Consider the following 15,021-nt stretch of genomic DNA (forward strand, 5'->3'; position numbering starts at 1 on the left):
ATCCGTCCAGAGAGATTTTCATTTTAATATAGGCTACTTAAGAAGAAGTTATTTGTTGAGCTGCTTATTTCTCTTAGTGTGTAAGATCTCTAAGGTCGGAAAAATGTCATTCATCTCTGAAACAACAATACTTAGACCAGTACCGTGAACAGTTCTTGGCACATAGGGCAAATGGCACAAGATCCACCTATGTTTGTTAAAACATGAAAAGATTTCAAGCCCCATAAGGCTTACTTACTGGAACTAGAATTTAAGCCATCAATGGCAACCAAATTAACCTTCTGTTACCCTCCATTTTTTTTTTTTTTTTGAGTCATCAATTTCACAGCTCTGGGTCAAGAATTACTAAGAAAAATGAAGAAAAATTGATAAAGAAAATCATTAAGAAAAATATTGTATTATCATATCCCTTTTTCTTCTTTTCTCACTAAAGAAAAATTCAATGTTTACTAGTTTTGTTTTAATGATTTTGAAAGGGAGAATCATGACAAGGATAGAAAAGCCGAGCTGGAGAGGCAGAAGTGGGAAAGTTATATGGAAAAGGGTTGAGATTTAGAAGGGTTCTTCCTGAGAGAGAGAGAAGAGTTAAAATGGAAGGAAGCAGCTGCCTTTGGGTGGAGGATAATGAGGGTAGCATAGACGGGAAGTAGGATTTTAAGATATTTTCTGTGTAACTCATACCCACATCTCCACCCACACACTCGGTTTTGGAAGTATCATGAAGGACAAAGTAAAATCTCGCAATGCTTTCATATGCATTCTTATTCCCCTCTTGAACTTTCCTGCAGAGACTGGGCCATGGGAACCTAATAATATTTGGGTTACACTCCTAAAAGGAGAAAAATATGACAGAAAAATAGAACCCTGTCAACTTTTCAACTTCTCGTGAGAAAGGGAACATCATCACTTGTGAAACAACTATATACAATTTTCATGATCTAGTCCCACTTTGTATTTCCCCAGTGCTACACAAAAACGTGATTGCAGTTGTCTTTATTAAAGCTTATTTTTAGTTAATTTTTCAATATTTGCACAGTCTGTGAAAAATAAGGGAAAGCTATTTTTATAATGTACATACATCTATATGCCTTATAAATAGAAATTGGAGAAAGTATTAACAATTCTAATGATTTCATCATGAACAGAAAAAAACCTCCTCAACCAGAGCCAGCTCTTGGCAAAAAAGATCAATAAGAAACTAAAATGCATTTAAGGATTTCTCTAGCACAAGATAACCAGCACTGCACTTCACATTTGCTAGGTCTCACAAAAAAGATTTTATAAGATTCTGAATAATCTTAGGTTGAAAAATTATTTTGGTGATCTCAACTGAACTTCTTACAGACATCACTGTCCTTGATCAAAATATAGCCACAATATTTACCCCAGGCATCATGAGTTACCCAAATGCTGAGATGGCAGGAAGGTTTTTCTTTGTATTGGCAAAGTGATATGTAGGAGAATCTGCTTACTCCTCGTTTGGGGAGAACCTGTTAACTAAAGCTTTCACCTACCTCAGAAAACACATCTGGTGTAGTCTTTATTACTGTGAGTTGATTTGTTTAATGAAGTGTTTGCAGAGGTTGCTAGGCTCAGTAGGCAGAAGGAAAATAAGCCAGAAGAAACATGGCACCAAGTTTAATTCAGTTCACCTAACATTTGTTGAGCAACTATGATGTTGAGCAATTATAATGTGCCAAGAGATGGGGATGCAAAGACAGCTAACTGCTCTACCATAAAAAGAAGGAAGGAGAAGGGTAAATGGGTTGGAAGAGAGAGAGAGAGAGACAGAGAGAGAGAGAGATGGGAGAGAAAAAGGGAGGGTGAAGGAGATGAGATAGAGGAAGAGGAAGGCACGTGGAGAAAGGTTTTAAGACAAGCCTACAAAAGAGAGAGGTAAGTTAAAGGCAGGGGACTAACAAAGGAAAAGGAAGAAAATAATAAGAGAAAGAGACAGGAAGAGAAGAAATAGTTAGAAATGATCCCAAAAGTTAGGACAAAGAGAATGTTTTGTTTGGGGGCTCTGGCTTTACCATCTTCTACAAAGGTTAACTGACAAAAAGATGGCTCCATTTTCCAAGTTCAAAATCTTTTAAGTAGAGGAAGTAGGAGAAAATTGTGCTTTTACAGTTGCAAGGTATATCAAAAGATTTGGAAGATTTATACGTGGAGTCACTAAGCTAACCTAAAAGGTTATCACAGGTTTTACTTCTGGAAACCTTTCTCAGAAAACCAAACAAACACTAGATTTACAGTAAGCATGTAATAAAAAAGGCAATGGGTGTCTCCTTTCTTTTTTATGCAGTTTATAAGTGCTTTTTCCTTTCTGGGAAAGAAGTGTTTCTCCTGTACTGGTTGAGGCAATTCATCATATTCAGTAAAGTCAGAGTGTCTATAAGTACTCATTATGATGTCTCCTTGAGAAAAGGAAGGGTGAAAATGGTAGTTTAGAGCAGGAAAATGGTCAATTGTTTATATTTAGTGTATCATATTATTCAGGGGAATTTTTTTTTAAGTTTGAGAAAAATGGCCCTTTAAAAATATGTGGAGGTGTGTGGAGGGTATTGTGGATGTTTGCTGTACTAGAGGTTGGCTATGCCAAATCTGTCTGGAAGCACTGGTTTCTAATCCAAGTCTCTTGGGCAGATGTTATTTGAAGGTCAGTCTTTCTACTGATAAAATAGATAGCTTACATTTGGTCACCATCTTAGATGGAGCAGGAGGTGCTGGGAAATACCATCAATCATACTATTATTAGCACATAAGACTCTCTGGGGTGAGAGGAAATGGGTGGGCCAAGATCTGCTGTCCCATCTCTTCCTAGTGTGTTACCATGTCCGAGGGATGAAGATAATTGCGTCTCTCGTCCAGCTGTGCTCGACACTAAAGAGTTCACCAGTTGGCCGGACGCGGTGGCTCACGCTTGTAATCCCAGCACTTTAGGAGGCCGAGGCGGGTGGATCACGAGGTCAGAAGATCGAGACCACGGTGAAACCCCGTCTCTACTAAAAATACAAAAAATTAGCCGGGTGTGGTGTCGGGCGCCTGTAGTCCCAGCTACTCGGAGAGGCTGAGGCAGGAGAATGGCGTGAACCTGGGAGGCCGAGCTTGCAGTGAGCCGAGATTGCGCCACTGCACTCCAGCCTGGGTGACAGAGCGAGACTCCGTCTCAAAAAAAAAAAAAAAAAAAAAAAAAAAAAAGAGTTCACTAGTCATTGCAATTACGCTGGTGGGATTTGGTGCTGGGGGAATTCTGTGTGCTGGGAGCCATAGGGAGGCCATCAATTCATTTCACATATATTATTTCTCTAGGAAACACAGTATAATTGCGGACAATTTTCCACCATGAATTGCATCATTAGCTAACACAGGGAAAGTGAAATGCTGTTAACTTTTCTTTTTCTTCTGCAAGCTGATGAGCTGAAGAAAATAGAAAAGTTTAATGTAATTTTTTCCAAGGATATATGTTGAAAATCAGAATCAAAACGCTTCTACAAGGTAATAGAAATCCCACATTTTAATACATTGCCATGCACATAAGGAGTCAAGTAATGCTGAATACAAAATAGTCAAATATACAAAATGATAAAGCAGATTTTCCAGCCTGATAGAGATCATGCTCACAGATACAAGGGGGGCAAACATCTGTACAGTTTCATTTTTATCCATTTTATAAGAGTCATGCCCCCCTCAACTCTTTTTGAGGACAACTGGAAACAGAAGGAAACATAAGAATATACAAAGGAGACCCAAAGGGAATTGGCGAGTTGATAGCTGCTGAAGATATGGAAATCGGTGGTTCAAAATTGTGGTACACAATAATTCTTATGTTTAGAGAAAAAAAGTTTCTAAACATCTTATGCCCTGGAAGCCAGGAAACTAAAGTGGACATCCAACAGAAAAGGCACTCTTGTTTTACCACATAACTTGATCGCCTCCTCCTAAGTCTAGTCCTGGGAGTTTTTCTAGGATGCATAGAAGAGAAAAAAAAAAAAAAGAAAAACCCAACAGTTGTGGGAAATGAATACAGGTAATACTTATGTAATTAAACACTCTTGGGAGACCAACAGAATTAAGACTGCTGGTTTAACTACTCACTTAAGGAAGTTATAAAAATGTCAACCATCTACCTAGGCTTCTGTGTTCTGACATGTGCTTTTTAGCCATGTTTGTTAGTGTTTGTGAAGGAATGAATCATCTTTTTAATCAGATTCTCCCCCATCCTCCCTTCTCATATTCTATAAAGAGCACTGCTCTTATGTTCAATTCACATTGTGTAATTTTTCTTCCTCTTTCTTTCCTAGAACAAACACCAATATGCAGTAGTTCATCAAAAAAGTTTGATGTGGCTGTCTGCTTCCTGTGCCTCTCAGTTTGGTACCTCCACACTCTGATGGGTCTTCTCCAACCTGGGATTGGCAGTCTTCACCTTGGTAGATCATGGAGTTCTAAATCTTTGGGAGGTGAAGAAGTGGAAATAAATGGACACCTGGGCTGTGGACTCTGCAGACTAGCCTCATATATTAGAAAAAGTGTGTGTGTGTGTGTGAGTGTAAAACGCTGATTGTTACTTCTTCATCATTCTGTTTCCTTTGTAAATCCCAGAATGGAGGCTCAGAAATAACAACTCCATGGAGAAAGCCTCAAGTAAGGGAAAGGAATCATTAAATAAAGCCTGCAACCCAGATCAGCACTCTAGTTACACATACGGGATATTGGAGGTACAGGATAGCTTCTTCCCTTAGCTCATTTTAGCCTCCAAACAACCCCATCTGCTAAGGAGGGACAGAGAGCACCCCATACTGAAGAGCAGTGGCCCAGAGAGACTGGGCGATTTCTATTAGTCTAGCATTCTTGAATTCAAAACATTTTCTTCCTTTTTATCAGAGCAGTGTCAATCTCCACAAAGTTCTAAGAATAACTCAAGTATATAAACCACAACAGATCGATATTTTCTTTTCTCAGGTGCTTTTTACTGTTAATATTAAATTTTGTTAGAAGATTGATCTTTTCTAAAATTCTGTGCAAAGCTATTTAATTTAGTGCCTAATGATATTAAATAATTACATTAACTGAAACTACAGTAGTATGATTTAATGATACAAGAGTTTCAGTGGAATTAGTTTCCAAATATTTGTGCTGGCTTGACTTTTCAGCAGACTGGTTCCTTCTGTCCCAGTCATGACTGCGACACACAGTAGAAAGTCAAGAGCCTGGTACTATTCAGCTCTCTGCAATGTGAGCTTCTTTTACTAGTTAAACCATGGTCTTCTCAGACATGGCCTTGTAAGGACAGCATCTTTCTATTGGTGGAAGAAAGGTGGTGGTGGAGAAACCATTCAGAGCCCCAGAGAGCCCTAAAATTGCCTACAAGCATGAGTTACCCCCAGTGAGGGCCAACACCCACCAAAGAGGCCTCCCTTTCTGGTGATCTGAGGTGGGAGTTGAATAAAAATAAAAAAGACAAGTGTTTCCGCATTCAAACATGAATTTCCTCCCCTACTCTACATTCATCTTTAAGGTTTCCATCTGCAACCGAAGGCCTTTTTGATGTGAAAAAGAACTGGGTCAGGCACTTCGAAACCTCTGCAGCAGCTGGTATGTGGGAAAACATAACCTTGGTCCTCTCTCAAATGCTCTGTATGGCATCTGGACATAAGCATTGTCAAAAGCAGACATAGAGCCAGCAGGCAGTTCCCAATGTTAACATGCTAAATGCACTTAATTGTGGTTGAAAAAAAATACTGGAGATTATGTATATATATATATAGAGAGAGAAAGAGAGAGAGAGAGAAGTAGAACTGATTTAGGGATCATAGAATCAAGGACCACAGGCATGCTCAAACTCGAATCATATTTTTGGAATTATACTTGGACAGAAAGTCTCTATAGAGCTTAGAAAGATAATTTCATGGCATTTGTGCTATTTTAGAGGCCAGGCTAACTCCTCTGAGGAGATGGGAGAAGACCATGATCAGTTTGTGGAACAGGACAGGACCAACCCTGAGGTGCTTGGGGCATTTCAGCCAGCAAATTTTTCTACGAGGTTATCTTCAAGATCAGTTATCCTACCCTAAGTGAAAGCATGATCTAGTAAGAGTCTCCTGTTTTGAATTTTTTTTTAGCATTACATATTTGAATATATTGTTACAGAATTTGGGTGATGGTGGTGATTAAATGCAATCATATTACAGATCTGTTTGCTCTCATGCATCCACTCAGTCTAGACTTCCACATTTGGTAGCTGTGTCTGTGCTAATGTGGCAAAAGCCACATGAAACCAACCATTTATTTCCCTTGATCCAAATGACTGAATTTAAAAAGGCTATAAACAATGTGGAAGGCAACCAGCAGAGTCTTCAGTGCTTTAATTGTTTGAGGTATTAGTATCTCCAGTGTTGGATTAATTTAATAGCCTCCTTCCTTGAGGTTCACATCAGTAGGGCTGTTCTTAATACTCTGCACATGAGGCAAAAAGGCCTGGGCTTAAGAGCCTTTCTAAGGCTCCTCAAAATATGAGGTTTGGAAAACAACAACACAACAAATAACTAAACAAACAAAAAACTTCCCAAGCCACCGGCTCCAATTTATGAAAATTGAAAAGAATTTATGAAAATTGAAAAGAATATGAAATTATGAAAAGCATTTTGTATGATCAGAAATAATGTCTAAATATCTATGACACTTATTAATATTATGTCAACCAGCCAATGGTAATTCAACACAAGTCATATGGTTACTTTTACATTACATTAAGTATATGCTGTTGGTGCCTTCTTGTGCTTGATATAATTGTAGGAGGAAAGCTCTGAGGGAAGAATGCTTGGAGTGCATCAGGGTTTTTAAATAGCCTTATGTGGCAAATTGAACTTCAGTTTTATGATATCTTTGGCATCCATTTTCTGCTGTTCCATGGAGATCATGTCTCAGTCATTTTGCCATTAGGCAGGAAGTATAAAACTAGCCGTATGCCTGATGGCAGTTCCCTTTTACATTTGTTGCTGGTAAATTTCACCTTAAAAAATTTAGATTTTAGAAACAGTGCTTGCTCTCACCCAGAATTTTCCCTGTGGAGCTAAGGTGATGGCCAGAAGGCCATCAGTACTGTTACTGTCCCTTTAGCTACTTTCCCCAAATGAGAAGCATCTATTTTGTTCTTTATATTAAGGTGTGGTAGAACTTTCCTGTGCACTTGGTCAACTTTTCCTCAAGTTTCCCGCTTTCAAAAGAATGCTCTCTGTCTTCCCAAAAGCCACCATAGCAAAATAATGGAAACACGGCTCTCTTTTACCTTGAAACTGTGCAGTGGTGCCAGGAACCATGTGCGTCGATAAGCTAGAATTCATAGGATAATTTTCTGGATTCAGGATTAGATTCAGATCTAAAAAGAGTAAGGAGCAGGATCTGCCTTTGAAATAGAGTCCTTAGTGGTGCCCGGAGAAAAAATATCTCCTGGCCTGCTCTCCTTCCTGATCTCAGGGCTGCATTGGGATTAATTAATCTTCCAGATGACTGGTCAGCGTTATTAATCCCTACCTCACTGCTTTTTGGGCAACAAGTTTTCACCAAGATCAAGCTTAAGAAGAAATATTAGGACTGGGGAAAAAAGGTAACGACTACATTTTTTGTTGAGTTCTTTACAGAATTCTTGAAAACTACCCACAGCATCATGTTAAAGGAAAGAGAGATGAAAGAAAAAAATCCCCCCAAAAACCAAAAAAGTGCAGTGGAGGGTCTGTAGGAGGGGTGAATAAAAACAGCCTTAAAGCAATAAAGGAATTTATGTCATTTTCAAAGATTAGATTTTTAAAAAGAGTCTAAGACGATTGACAAGTCTAGTTGTCAAGTAACAAAATTATTCTAAAGAATGTAGAGGAAAATATTACAAAGAACAAAACTGCTAATGTACTGGAAAGAGAAGGTTTTGGTGAAAGTAAAGTGCTAAGGGGGGTATTAAAAACTTCACTTCGTTGAGACTTTTGTTGTTCCTATCCAAAATCAATTTTGTGACATTTGAAGACAAAGAAAGCATTTGCAGGTAGCAATGGGGGGTCCATTAGAGGTTTTTATCCTTAGTTGATATTCTCATGTACAGCTGATACGCCTTTTCTCCTTGAATGTTAAAAATGGCAGAATTTCCTCAGGACTAAGGACCGTTAGCCTCTTTCTGAGAAACTGCGAAGTGACTCTGGAGAGATTCCTGGCTTGTTTGCCAGGACTCTGGAGGTAGAAATGAAATCTGCGGGTGCACACCTCACAGAGCCTGAGCAGGGATTTGAAGGTACGCCACTACCCGCAAAGAAAGTTGATAGGATCTCTCTTCCCCTAGGTACGTCTCAAACTATTGAAGTGATTTGCTTTTCACACTAGCAGGACTGGCAATGCTCTGCATATTCAGTTCTGGAGTGGAAATAAGCAAATCCCCTTGGCACCATGGAAAGTCTCATAATTATTCACTTCTGTTCATTCCCAAGAGTGCCTTTCCTGCACAAGTCTGGGTGTCAGCCTTTTAATAAAGGTGTAGCACAGGTGTAGGTAAGAGGAAAAGTCAAGCATCAACAGTTTACAGTCCTTAGACATAAAAATATGTATCCTCTACTTCCCCACCTCTTGCTTCCTACTAAACAAAACTCACCACAGCCATTTCTGGATTTCTAGGAGGCAACATTCCATACATGCATCTTGGGAAGAAAGTACAGCACAGTTGAAGGTAACCATGGGAGATCACAGAGGACCACCACGTAATAAAGAAGCCAAAGCCTTCGAATGAAGTCATTCCACTTTTTTGCTGGTTTAGCTCTTGACTGCTCAGATTTTACGCCACCATGTTTCCAAAACTATCCCCCAAAATGATTTCAAACAGAGGTTGACAATTTGGAAAAGAGTAGTAGTTCATATGCAAACATGGAATATGTGCCAGGCATTAAGGCATTTTTAGAGATACAGTCTTCAACGGCGCTCTTTAATGGTCTTCATTTTGCCTTCTCCTAGGTCCCTCTTCACCTCATCTTTCAATAATTTCACAGTATTCCTTTGACTTAAAAAAACAAACAAACTAGGAAACTCTACTTACTGAATTGTTCAGAATATTTTGCAAAGGCCAAAGTAAGTAACAATGAACCACCATCATTTAGTGAACAATTTGCACTACAAAGCATGTCCAGTTTTCCAAGAGAGTCAGCGGTAGTCTCACAATGTCCTTGGCTAAATCTTAATTCCTGGTTACAATATCTCAGCATTTGGCAGTTCTTAGGCTTCATCAGACTCAACTCTGTGTCCCCTGGATTAGTTATAGAATTGGAGTGTTAGATAATCCAGCGTAGTGGTGAATGGTTGTGCCTATATAAAGAAAGGGAACATAGGTGGCCAGGGTGGATATCAAGGAAAAGCAACTGAATGCTGCTTTGGGGAGCTCCAACCAGCTCAGTCTAGGCCCTGGAAGAGTTGGCTGTATCTGAAAGGTGCAAATATGTGGCCTGATGCGGTTTACCATCTCCCACTCTGCTGCCTGCTCCCTGAGGATCCGTCTGCTGCCATGTTCTTCTTCCTAGGTTACTCTGGCAGAATTGAGAATGCTCTCTGAATTAAGTTTTCACTGTGGAAATGGAGGGGTGGTGATAATGTTTGGGAGGAGGAGATACAGTTTCATAAGGGTAGGCAGGGAGTCTGCTTTGTGGACTGTTGTTGCCCAAGCACAATGCTTGGCACATAGTAGATGCTCAACAAATGCTTGCTGAATAAAGGAAGGAATGAAAGGAAGAAGACCTGCTATTAGAACTGAACCACATGAGATGGGCAGTGGAGACTGGAATATTGTGTCCAAGGGTGTTGGCAGCTGGAGTTTGGCCTCCTGATTATAGATGTGAAGAGAATTACGGTCTGCAGAAGGCCTGGCAGTCCTGGTGCTGACCTGCCAAAGGGCCAGATCTTGGTGGTGACTGAAACTTCTCTGAGTTCCTTGTTGGAAGCCCCCTTCTCTGGCTCTGCAGCCTGCCAGGCTTGTGGTGAGTCATCCTGCTGCTGACTCATTTGGACCTTCCTCCCTTTCCCTGTCAGGTTTCCAAATCTCAGGCGGGGGTGGTTTCCAATGGGCTGTGTATTTCCTGAGACCCTGAGCGGAGGCAGACAATGCTTATGTATCTGGAGACACCCTAAAACACCATGCTTGCTTGTGTTGGAAGTCTTCCAGAAGCGGTTACACATATTTTAAAGCAAAGCCTCTGATGCCCGTCAGTCCCAGGCTGGGACAGTGGGCACACGGAACATACTTTGCTGAGCTTTCCATTCAGCCAACTTGATATTTTCAGGAAAAAACATGCTACAGTGTTATGTAGCAAGTCAATATGAACATGTCTCTAATGCTCAAAGACAAGCAATAATTAAGTTGACTGGTTTCCCAGGACTGTGCTTTGTCATAAGACGTAGTTTAAAAAAAAAAAAATTAGTCACAGGTATAATCCCAGAAAGGATTAACAAGGGACTAGTAGGTTCTACACTAAGTAAGGAACCTAGTATAGGACTTGACCCTTTTCCTTCTCTAGGCACATAGTGGGGTCACTTGATGTTTCTCTCTTGAGAGAATGGCGATTTCAACTTGACTTAGAATTTTTTCCGAAGTGTTAAAGTCAGACCACACAAAAGAATTGCATTCTGTTGCCCTTACCATCCATCCACCATGGTCTTTGATTAAAAGAATACCATCCCCTTTTTTCCCTTGGAGGAACTCTTCTACAGAATAAGGGAATATTTGCATTAGCCAAATAGAAGCCTCCTGTATTTGAGTACCTGTATGTTCATGTGGTCAATTGTGCCTGTGAACAAAGAAGCAAGCTAAGATATCACCATCACTAGACCCCCTTCTGCTTCCCTTTGGTGTTACAGGTAAACCAGTTGTTCAGTAAAGTATCTGGAGGTGAAGTCTAACAGTATTGTGGCCATATTTACATCAACCTACCACAAACAACTGGGGATATGCTAGTAGTGGAGTTTGTCTTGGACAGTCTGAGCCAGAAAGAAAAACCCACCAAGATTTATAAAAATAAAAATAAAATACTTGATTTCTCACATGTGCTGAACGTGCTGATTCATCTTGGTGTAGTGTTCTCATATAAAGTGCTTAAGAGTTGGACAGTATACCTTTAGACATCATAACTAACATAATCGAGACGTGTTTACATTCCTACCAGGGCATAATATTGTGAACACTTCCACTGAGATTGCAGAACTGCTGTAATTTTTTTTTTCTAAAACATCATGCCATCTGCACACATAATAAAATAATCCAGTAGTTGCCATGCTAAAACAGGACTTCTAGTGAAGGGCACAGACAGCTCCCCAAAGGGAACTTGAGTTATGCACAGTGATGAAAACTGGAAGCAATTTTCCAGCTAATGGTCTGCCAATGACCGCTTGGAATGAGTTGGCATTATATTATGCACCTCATTTTAAATCCACAGCAAAGTAAGATTTTTCCAAAGCCCATAATCTTGACTGAATGGGTGTTTTTTTCAGTTAATCCAGTTAATCTGTCCATGATCCAAGGATATCTTCTGGCAGTGCCATGGGTTAGTCTTTCTGTGAGGAACAGGCCACGTTCATATCAACTGGCAGGACAGCAGCTTGGAAGGCTAACCATGTTTATGGAGAACCCTCGGATGATGCTGCAAGAAGAAAAAGGGGGAAATATGGTAAGTTCTTTCCTTTATGTTTCCAGGCACTGGTATGTAGCAATTATCTTATTCAAACAAACCCTAACACCCTTAGGCCAAAGAGAAAGCTCTAGTCAGAATAATGGTTACTCAATGCCAGGATGGATTTACAGTTGCTTATATTCATGAATTATTTTTTCTACCATTTGGCAAGGCATGGAAGACACCCAACTGAGAAATAGGTGAAGCTGCCCGGAAGGGAGGGCAAAACCAGATCTCTGGAATTGGCATCCAGCCCTATGACGGGGCTGCAGTTTGGGAAACCATTTCATGTATTATGAAGGTTCATGCATTTGCTTGGTCTGGTGCAAGGTAAGATTGGGGATGGTGTAAAGCATTTTATTGTGGGAGAGAGATGCGGGTTTCATTTATCAGAAAGACTTCTTGGGATGAAATCTAGAAAAAAATATTGGAAGCGGAATGACTGGAGCTCTTGAGTTTGCTAGTTGTGAAGTCAGATTAGCTGGGAAGGTTAGAGACTAGATAGCGAAAGTCATTAAAATCGGACCAGAGATTAAACTAATTGAATTGCAACCCTGCTTTTGGGCTTGGGAGTGCTAGTATAAAAATATTAATGTATTTTCCTGAGTTTTCTAATTTAAATTGTCTAATGTTCCTGTTATTTTATTTGGGTACTCCCTACAGTTCCTTATACATGGGTCTTCAAGAATTATTATATGAGTACAACGGAATGTTTTGCTCAGAAAAATATCAGTATTAGTTTCTAATACACAAAACTATCAGACAATGGGAGAGAAGCACAGCAGGCATTCTTGATGCAAAAGAAAAAAAAATCTACCTCAGTTTTCAAACCTGGCTCTCAAATCTAACTAACTGGCTTTTCAAAACATGACAGAATGCACAATTTGTAAGTAAGTGTTCGATTAACATTTGCTATTTTTGAGAAAATGAAAAAATAAAAGGTACTATGTAAGTGTATTAAATATCAAATAATAATACTTCTGATAGGTTGTATTGAAAGCAGAATACTAATTATTGTTGATGGCATTGTCAACTGGAAAAATAATGTCAATTTATTCAAAAATTATTAAAAATGCATATTCCTAAATGTAGTAATTCCATTCCTAGGAGTATATCCTAAGGAAATAATCTAAAAAAAATGAAAGAAGCTATATGCACAAATGTGTAAACTAGAGGTTATTTATCACAGAGGAAAAATTGGAAGCAACCAATTTCTTATTGTTGAAGATTTAGGTTAAGTAAATTATGGTACGTTAACAAGATGGATAATTACATGGCCATTAAAATAATGCTAATTATGATGGTTATGATTATGTAGCAACATGGAAACAGTTATGATATAATACAATATAAAGCTTACATATATGCATAGAAAAGAACTGTATGTGGAAATGAAGGCCCTAGAATTTTTATTACTGTCATCATAATGTTTTGCAAAACAACAACAAAAATTAGGCTCACAGGGTTGCAGGATTGCCCCATGACTAACTAAAGCATCATGATTGTTTTCACTCACTAATACTACCTTGAAAACAAATACTTTGTAATTTCATTAAGAGAAACACTTCAGTATTTTGAAAGGGGGATAAACACCAATGTGGGTAAAATCCTGTCCAGGTTGACCTGCAAGGAGAGCAGTACAGCCTGAAAGAACAACATTGATTTCTAGGAACTTGACACAGTGTACCATCCTTGAGACTTGGCTAAAATCAGATCCAGAAAATGTGTGACCTTGGAAAATAATGAATAACCTATAAAATACAATTTAAGAAAAGAATAATGATAATAAAGAGTAAGCCCTAATTAATTATTATACCTTGGAACCTGAGTCATGAGTTGATAACTAGGTTTATCATAGTTACTCCTTCTTTAAATAACCATATTTCCTACAATGGTCTCTAGTAGCTGAGAGAAAGCAGATACGTCTAATCTTAGGATATTAAAAAAGCACTTATAACCATGGATGTAAGCGGAGTGCAGTATACTTTACAGCACTTTCCCTTATGGTTGCCCAATCCTCTTCTTAGGATATGTAGAATTATTCCCATTTTATAGATTAGGAAATTGAAGCCCAGAAGTATTATTAACCTAAGCTCACACAGCTAGTAAGGATCAAAGCTATATCCAAATGATATGGCTTGGCTGTGTCCCCACCCATAATTCCCACGCGTTGCGGGGAGAACCCAGTGGGAGATAATTGAATCATGGGGGCAGTTTCCCCCATATTGTTCTTGTGGTAGTGAATAAGTCTCACGAGATCTGATGGTTTTATACGGGGTTTCCCCTTTCCCTTGGCTCTCATTCTCTCTTGCCTGCCCCCATGTAAGATGTGCCTTTCACCTTCTGCTATGATTGTGAGGCCTCCCCAGCCACGTGGAACTGTGAGTCCATTAAACCTCTTTTTCTTTATAATTTACCCAGTCTGGTATGTCTTTATCAGCAGCACGACAACAAACTAATACACCAGACTCAGGTGTGTCCCCCTCTAGTGACATACAGGAGTGATAGGGAGGAACACAGAAATATTCTGAGCCTTTCCCGCCCATCTTCTGAGTAGGCTTCCATGTTTATCCACAAGCCCAATCAGCACGATGAAGGGCCCTATTAGAGCACCAAACAAAAAAAAAATTAGAGGCTAAAATGAATTTCTATTAGAGCAACAAGATACTCCCGCAAGACATGAATATAAATAGAACTAGAAGCCACAGAGAGACAAGTTGAAGGTTTAGAGGATGACATAGGAGGTTTGGGACAGTGGTGGCCATAATGAGTGGGGCATTGGGGAAACGGATGGCCAAAGAAAAGAGTGTGCTATGGCAGAGGAGTGTCATCTTTGAAATCTTTCCATGGTAGTCAGTGATGCTTCATTGCTCTTTGCTGTTTTTGCAGTTAGTATTGTGCTCCTTTTGAATGGGTCACCGTGCTGAGATGGGCTTTATGTGAGGACAAGAGGTCCCCATATACTCAGGCTGCATGTATAAGACACATAGTGAAAGTAGGCCTTGAACCTTAGTCTTTCTTCTTCCTATTATTATTTTTTGGAGACAGGGTCTAGCTCTCGTCGACCAGGCTGGGGTGCAGTGGCACCATCACGGCTCATTGTAGCCTCGACCTCCCAGGCTCAAGTGATCCCCTCACTTCTCAGCCCTGCTGGGACCACAGGCACGGCGTGCACCACTACACCTGCCTACACACACCTGGACCCTTGAACCTTAATCTTTCTATCACATCTGTATAGTGATGGGTTCTGACATCATCACTTTGCTAGAGACTTATCTGCAACAGGAATCATGTCTTCGGGTATATAAATCTACATGAGGTCAAAATGCAA

At 39.6% G+C, this 15,021-nt stretch overlaps 1 protein-coding gene across 2 annotated transcripts in view; it reads right to left on the reverse strand.

The window, feature by feature from the left end:
* The window catches only part of SAMD12 (sterile alpha motif domain containing 12), a 508,474-nt gene that overhangs the window by 52,988 nt on the left and 440,465 nt on the right, over window positions 1–15,021 (reverse strand). Inside the window, exon 5 of one of the 2 annotated variants that reach the window (XM_055287114.2) lies at window positions 3,503–11,660. The exons of the other annotated variant lie outside the window; for it this stretch is intronic. Within the exon in view, the coding sequence (XP_055143089.1) occupies window positions 11,638–11,660 (23 nt within the window). The 3' untranslated portion in view covers window positions 3,503–11,637. Of the gene's footprint in view, window positions 1–3,502; window positions 11,661–15,021 lie in introns of those variants that run through there. 2 annotated transcript variants of the gene reach the window in all.

Source organism: Symphalangus syndactylus, chromosome 7 (assembly GCF_028878055.3).
Source record: "Symphalangus syndactylus isolate Jambi chromosome 7, NHGRI_mSymSyn1-v2.1_pri, whole genome shotgun sequence".
Lineage (NCBI taxonomy): Eukaryota > Metazoa > Chordata > Mammalia > Primates > Hylobatidae > Symphalangus > Symphalangus syndactylus.